We start from the raw sequence: 8,565 nt of genomic DNA, 5'->3' as shown, positions 1-8,565 counted from the left end.
GATATTTATTTCACTTACATGTCAAGTGTTTCTAGAAAGATAAGTATACACATATGCTCCAAATATAAAATATGACTGAAAGACAGTGTAACAGGAGATGTTGCAAATTATGCAAAGTCGACCCAAACGAAGAATAGCAACACCTGCCCAAGTCTTACATTTCTCCGGATGCATACGCACACTACAGTTCCTCAGCGCTAAAATGTCAAGGGAGTGGAATAATTTCCCTTAACATTTTTCTCTCGAAATTATGTGTTGTTGGCGAGATTAATATATGCCTTTTTGTAATGACTGCAGATGGTCAGCAAACAAGATACTAAAATGTCCTTTTATAAATGGGCGTCCGTTAAATCATTTAGGCTAAAATTTGTGACTTTACACAACACGCCCCTCACCGCTTTGGGTCCGAATCCGCATTTGCATTCTTTCATATGAGTAAAGAATCCAGTTAGCTTACGGAACGTCCGTAGTTATATACTCCAGTGTTCGCTCGTACCTGAAATATGCACGGAGGGGCATCTTTAAGGTTTTAATCTACCAGTAAAGCTGGAAACTCGCCATATACATGTGTAGTCACATGGTATGATATGTTGGTGAGACGTAAAACTCAACCCAAATTAGAAGTAAATGTGCTTTTATTAACAGTCGAGTGAAATGATACCTTGTAGAAAGGGTAAAGTTCTTTAATACTGATTAAATCTATCCTTTCGTTATTGCTTTTTTTGCCCTATGCAGTCTGCGCATGCGCAAAATGCTACTTTCTTTTCTAGGGAAATATACATATATCGTATTTATTCGGTTTTCGTTTTGTTCCATTGTACTCAATAATTTACCAAAATGAGGAGATTGTTATAATCCAATGCATTTAGTTAGTAGTATCTGAACACCAATTTTTTTTAAGAATTATGTTTGCAAAGTTCTAAAAAATACGGAATATGTTTTAAAAGAGGGGCACACTTATAAGATATTTCATGATGTCAAGTTACTATCCAGATGTCATCCGTGAATATATACATGCGCAAATTATTCGATGTTTTAAAATATATGCAGAATTTATCCATATCGTTTCATTTATTACTTGTAAACATTTTAAAAAGAGTTCCCAAACATTTTGTAAATGGTGCATACGGTACTTTCGTAACTAGATAACAATAAAAAAATGATTATAAACTTTTTTTTTAGTAAAAAAAATCATTCTGTTATTTAATACTTACATGTTTTATTTAAATTAAGATAAAAATGTCATAAAAATTCTCCAAATATTTTACGAACTTTGCATATCCCTTCTTTAAACCAGGGACTAATTTTTGATATACAAGCTCAAGATATAATGTTTGAAAATATTATATAAGTACAGCCTTAGATGATAATTTCATAAGAAAATATTAAATCTGTCATTTAAAGCAGCACGCATAAGAAGATAAGGAAAAATCTTCCGTTGTGTTTTATTATTTCCAATATTCTCTTAAAATACGTAGAGTAATTGAAAGATATTGTAATATCGCTAAAAACGTACATGTTTTGACACCTTAAAATTGCTTCGAAAACAAACAGTATGCTTTTCCCGGCATATAACACAATACGGAATTCTTTCATCTGGATTACTTCTAGTAAAATGTAGCGGTGGTTGAAAAATACCATATGATGCCGTGCGGTATTTACCCAACCACCGTTGTGACAATTTAAGTGAATAAAATATTTTTTTTTCTATTTATAAATATCGTCTACTATAATTGCGTTATTATGCAGTAGATTATGTAAAATACTCACGTTTTGACGACAATTTTGTCAATTTTGTTATTCATTAAAAGGTTGGTAATAAAAAAATCACATTTAACTTAATAAACCAGTATTCACTGTTCACTTAAATTTTATTTTTTATTTTACCACCTGGAGGCCTGCTGCTTTATATGACCACACCAACGTTACAATATCTTTCCTCAATCCTTTCATTTCCTTAAAATCAGTTCAGGCTGTGTTAACTATCCATAATTATCAGACAAATAGCATTGTTTTTAAAAAAGATTGCTTCTATCACCTGATGTGGTGATAACAGATAGCCAGCCCATTTGTACTATTATACTTTGATTAAGATAAATGTGAATGAAATAAAAAATATATTTATATACATTGTATAAACTTATTATTTTAATAAAATTCTTTAAGTGCACGTGCGCCTATAACTGTCGAATGTTACATTTTAGTATATTAAAATATCATACGGACGGGTGTACTATAGTGATAAGAAGATACAATATAAATGAAATTAGAAAATATAATGAAAGTATGTCTATAAGGAAATGTGGCAGCCAGAATTCTAAAAGCAACTTGAATACAAGAAACAGAATCGTATATCAACTATTCTCTAATAATCAAGTGACACGTTTTAAATTGAGAATATTAGCGTTCATAATAATTTTGTTGAAACCTCTTGCGCACATGTACAATGTATGTGTTTGTAAAGCCACAATAATTTTAAACAGTTCTGTGACAGACGGTTTTTGGAATAGAATGTGTGATTATTTTAATATTTATTAACGAACATTTTGATTTGATCTCAAATAAAAAAATGATTATATGAAAAATATTTTAGAGACCAATGTGATCACAGGAGCCTGAAATTATATCAAAAACAAAAAAAAAATAACGATTTAAAAAAAATTCCCATATATATACTATAAAAAACACTGTTTTTTATAGTATATATATGGGATTTTTTTTTAAATCGTTATTTTTTGTTTGTTTTTGATATAATTTCAGGCTCCTGTGATGTGATGTTTATGAGCGTTTTAACTCGCGGACCGATTTGACTGGTTTATGTACAGTTTATTCGATTAAACTAAATATTTTTGCCAGTACAGTAAAAATCAAACACTGAGAATTGTTTCGTATTTATAAAAAGTTTCAAATTTTTTAGATACAGAAACCATAAAAAATACAGTAATCACTTTTTATAGACATTCTTGATAGTAACTTGTGTTTTTCTGCTAATATTACAGGCAATCATAAGGATAGAATACGAGTCCGATTATAATAAATTCGAAACTAACACATTAAGCGGAAATGACGTTTTTTCGTCAACACTGAAATTGTCACAAATTGTCACCCCATTTTTGTCGTCAAAACAATTTGCAATGGTAGAGAGATTTATTGTAGTGAACTTGGATTTTATTAATTTTGATCATGGAAGTTGTCGAAGATGATAACGATAAAATATCGCCTAAACGATCAACAAGTCTCCGCCACGCTAGAACTGCCAGCGATATTCAAACAAGAAAAGATTCCACTTCGAGTTCCAACGGTTTAAAGGCTGTAAACACAGTGACAGGTGCTCTACAGAATTTGTTTAAGTGGTCTCCATTAGCGAAAGAGTAAGACACTTTGTCATATGTGAAACGGTGGTTATAGTCATCTGACAATTAACTTGGCTAAAGATACTTCAGCGAACAGGTTTTATAGTTCTGCTTGACCTGTTCTCAAAATAAAAGCGACATATAAAGTTATGGAAGCCAGAACTACAATTAACTCAGAAGCTGGTTACCTAGTCCAACGAATTAGTAACGATTCGCCACACTAACGATTCGCCACATAACGATTCGCCACAGCGTAATAACAATCGCCACAGTTAAATAACGATTCGCCACAGTATAATTATAACAGAGACATACATAACATTATCTGTTATCTATGTCTGATTATAACAATGATTTTTTTAAGTAATCAACAAACTTTTTTTTAAAAATAATCAGGGCTGCCGATTTTCCGCGGATTCGCGGAAATCCGCGGATTTCTTGAGCTCCTGTGTCATTTTTGAGACCGATGTAAATTCGACAAAGACAATAAATTCAGTCGTCATATTTTATTTTATACAGTACCCAAAAACTGGCACGCTTCGGCTTTTGTCGTTACGCTAGCCGCCTATGGTACGTCTGTAAGCGCTTTTCTCATTGGTCAAATTGAGTCTTTTCCGGCATATTTTAGAATAACCAATCAAATTACAGTTTACATTGTCGCTCTTGTCTGTTGTCAAAATGCGTCAAAATGTCGGATATTTGTTTTGAGGGCTGATGAAAACCTGAAGTCCAAACTTAAGTGTCTCTGAATGGCTTTAAAGGCAACCAAGGAAGTCAAATTTAGAGTCCGGGAAATTGATTTTAGGGCATACCAAATCATCAGAATCCAGGAGCTCCCCTGGGCCCCGACCAGGGCTCTGCCCTGGACCCGCAAAGGGGGCTTGCGCGGCCCCTAGACCCCCCGCGTATTTTCCGCTGATTTTGCAATTTGCTGTTGGCAGCCCTGAATAATTTTACAATGACAATAATTTAATAAGGTTTTTTAATACAAGTAATATGAAGTTAAGGCTTCCATCGCGGATTTTCAATTTATCAAAGTTAATCGCAAACATATATGGCGATTATTATTTATATATATTATATATATATATGTCAAATATTAAAAAAAAAACCGGTTACTGCAAAAATATGTGTTCATTATGAAAATTGATTTACGATAATTGATTAAAGAACGCATATCTGAAACATTTGTCACACCTTTAATTTAAACAAGCCAATCATCTAAGGTATGTTGTAGAAATAATTAATTGACGCCGAAATAATCCTTAAATTCTCTGACATCTGAGTATAATTGGAAACAGAGGAAAAATGTACAAAATTTAGCCAAGCACCAGCCTCAAAAATTTTGGCAAGAAATACGAAAAATTAAAAACAAAAAACCTAAAGCTGGACATATTTCTAAAGAAAATTTTTTCAATCATTTTAAAACATTATTTGCGGAAAATAGTGCTTTCATTAATAATGAGGTTGAGGATGAATTGAACCAGAAAAGTTTAGATGAAAATGTTATTGAACAACTTGATAAAGAATTTAGTATTGATCAGACCTGGGGTAATCATTAACTGTAATCATTGATTTTGTAATTGATTACACGATTACACTGTAATCATCATGTAATTGATTACCTTGCCCAAAACTGATTACATTAATTGTAATTAATCAATTACAGCTTAAATTCAGTCAGTAATTATTGATGAGATAAATTTAGCCATTTCTTCTTTGAAAAGAGGTAAAAGTGGGGGTGTAGATATGTTGGTTAGTGAAATATTTATAGAATGTAGTGATTTTGAAAAATACCTTTCTTTAGTAAAAAATCCAAAGTTTAGAATAGCTTTGTCACGATTAAGGTGCTCAGCACATAGACTTATGATAGAAGAAGGTAGATTTAGAAAAAAAATGACAGAGATCAGAGAATTTGTTTAAAATGTAACATGAATGAAATTGAAACAGAATATCACTTTTTACTTGTTTGTCCATTTTATAGGGAATTAAGGAAAGAACATTTACCAAAATATTATTGCTCTTGGCCTACCTAAATAAATTTATATCTTTAATGAAAAATTCTAAGCATGGAACTGTTAATAGATTATCAAAATATATTTACTTATGCATTACGTGATAGAACGAATGATTGATGTGCATAAGAGTTCCCTCACAATTGGATACTACTACATGTAGTTTTTGTCACTTTGTTTTGTTAACAATGTGTTATGTTATTTTGGAAATAAAAAATGTTGAGATATATATTAATAATGAAAAAAAAGATATTATAAAAATGCTATTTTTGTACAGAAATAACAAAGTTTTTGTAATTTTGGTAATAAAATACATGTATATGTTTTTATGTGTTTTATATTCAATAACAGCTGATTTAGGTTTTTCCAGGTTAAAGTTTTAAAAAATGTTAACATATTTACACTGTGTATGTAAATTTTGTTATAAAATATGTTTGTTATCATGTGTCTTTATTCAATAAAAGCTGTTTTTCGTATAATTTTCCAGTTTATATAAATAACCACGGATTTATATTAGTTATTACAATATAAATCTGTGAAATAACGAAGTTTAACTTATTTACAATCACGGATTTATGCTACAATGTGTAATGTAATTTTGGTAATAAAAATATTTGGTTTTCATGTATTTTTATTCAATAAAAGTTGTTGTTAGTATAATTAATTTATGTAATTAACAAATGAAATATAGAATGGAAAAAAGTTTTCCATCAACAGGTGGAAAACAGGTGCGAAAAAGTTCGTATTTGAACATTAAATCGTTATTTAACTGTGGCGAATCGTTAATAATCTGTGGTGAATCGTTAGTGTGGCGAATCTTTACATTACCAGTCCAACTACTTGAACTACACAATGTGATATTTTGTGTATGACAGTATGGGCATAATATGAAATATAGGCAAAGCCTATGAATGGGGAAGTCGGTTAAAAAAATTATTTATTTTTCCGTTTTAAATGTGTCATTTGTTATTTCATGCACCGCTTCCGTTTTCACTCGAAATACTCGACGATTATTATTAATCTGAAAAGTTGCGATTGTCCGTTATCGGAATATTCCATATTATCATAGAGTTACATTGAAAATAGCTCACTATAAGAAAATTTTGAATAAATTGTTTATGATACCTTTAAAGATTATCCATTTCTACATAAATTCCACGCTTAATTTCAGAAAATATTCCTCAGTTCATAACACAACGATTTTGATAGAACACATATGTTCCATCAAAATATTTAGACATTAGTCCAGGGATTTACCAACCCTTTAAATATTAGGGCAATAGGGGTTCATTGGACGCAGGATCTATACAAACAGGGGTCCACGACTAAATTTTTAGGGGTCCACTCCAAGACAATTTTGCAAAATTGCTGACTCATCACAGAAGAAGTACACTAAGATTGCAATATAAATGACTGTATTGTAAACAATAATAAAGATCTTTTTTAGATTTATTTCTCAAACAAAAACGTAAAAATATCTTTTTAGTATCTTGACAAGAAACATTCGTTTGACCCTTAGCTCTAATCACTTTTATCTATCTAACCAGACAGACCGGAATGTTGTGTCACGTTTCTGTTTTGAGGATAGTTAGGATGATGTACTGGCTTCAGTGACAGGCTAAGAGATAGGCTCATTGTCTTTTCATTTTTGTTTCGAACCACCCCCACCCAAAAACTTCTTAAGTCAGCCTGTTTTGCCATAGCTTAAACCGAAAGTACTGCCATTCGGCACAATATCTTAGATTCTTAATACTCTTATAGAACGTTTTTGCAAGAATGAAACTAAAGCAAAATTGTGCCTAGAAAATGTCGAAAATATTCGACAATCATTCAAAATTACACTCATTTGTAATTTGAGAAAACATTCTTTAAACTTGCGGCGTAAATAGTCGATAATTTTATCCTTTTGTCGGTAAAATTTGCTAATATCCAATTAACTGTTGATCAAAGATATAAAATTATCACCTTGTGTTATATCTGGTAATTACATGTACAGCGCGTGTATCCATTAGTCTGATCACTATTGCGTGATAATGATCGGAAGCGTTATCGCTGATTGGCTAATCGCTTCACGGGTCGATGTGCATAGTCCGCCTAACTATAGACTGACACGCGCTGACTTATTTGTGTATTTATGGTTGTTAACAATCTGTAATGTTTATAAATGCGTCCCCAGGCAAAATTAAGCGTACGCGGAATCCTTGCTCTGAAATATTTGCGTCCAGCTGTAATAAACATGCGTACCGGGACGTCGAAATAAGCGTTCCCGAGAACCCTGTATAAATACCAATTGGTGATTCCCATGACCTTCACTGCTAACCAAAACATTTTAGATATCGTAAAAATACGGAAAGGAAAGTTACTCTAAACAATTTTTGTTTGGTCACGATACTAAGTACGGAAATGACAATTACTTGAGACAATTGTTCTGGGTCCATGTGTATGCAGAATTTATTTTTTGTGCATACAGGATGGCATTTTATGCTCGGTCTGATAAATCCCTGCATCACGGCTAATGTCACATGACAAATAAAAACACTGTCAATAACTGCTCTGTTATGTACGTGTTACTGCATTACTGGGATTTTATGAGACACTCTTTGTAAAAGACACTGATTGACAGTTTCCAAACTAGCAGACAACAGTAGAATTGTGAGTAAAGATAACCAGTTGCGTAAAATCGCCCCAAACTAGCGGTTTAAAAACGGCTAAATATGTATTATTTTGGCATTTTATAAGAGATATCTATTTTACTCGAAGATAAGGGAAACAACTCATATTTTTTTCACTCGATATGCATCGGTTATTTACATAGTTCATATAGAGACTGTCAGTGGGTGTATATAACGTTTTATATTAGATTCAAGAAATTAATTAATGTGAACATTAATCAAAAAATTAATATATGGGAGCAGAATGATACACAACTAATTCATTACATTTCTACCTTCAGAGAGTTAATAAAAAATATCATAGTCATCATAATTTAGAATTAGCTACTCAGTAAATTATCATTTTGTTCATCTATCAAGTAAATATAAGACATCTAGGTGCTTTTAGTATAATAAAATGTTTCTACAATTATGATAAAGATACTTTTTTAAATAGGGATATTTTAATTTAATAGCATGCACATTCATGAGGCTATTATAATTTAAGAGCAACAAATTCAGATTCCAAGTATTTTGAGTGACTAT

At 31.5% G+C, this 8,565-nt stretch overlaps 1 protein-coding gene across 1 annotated transcript in view; it reads left to right on the top strand.

Annotated features, from left to right (window-relative positions):
- Positions 1-3,038: 3,038 nt before the first annotated feature.
- LOC132759645 (protein Aster-B-like) overlaps positions 3,039-8,565 on the top strand; it is a 71,340-nt gene continuing 65,813 nt past the window's right edge. Inside the window, exon 1 of the mRNA XM_060751456.1 lies at positions 3,039-3,371. Coding sequence (XP_060607439.1) covers positions 3,184-3,371 — 188 coding nt within the window. The 5' untranslated portion in view covers positions 3,039-3,183. The remainder of the gene's footprint in view (positions 3,372-8,565) is intronic.

Source organism: Ruditapes philippinarum, unplaced genomic scaffold, assembly GCF_026571515.1.
Source record: "Ruditapes philippinarum isolate M1 unplaced genomic scaffold, ASM2657151v2 ctg461_1_1_1_1, whole genome shotgun sequence".
NCBI classification, from domain to species: Eukaryota; Metazoa; Mollusca; class Bivalvia; order Venerida; family Veneridae; genus Ruditapes; species Ruditapes philippinarum.
The sequence above is the reverse complement of the archived record's forward strand: the minus strand, read 5'-3'. Positions and strand labels throughout refer to the sequence as shown.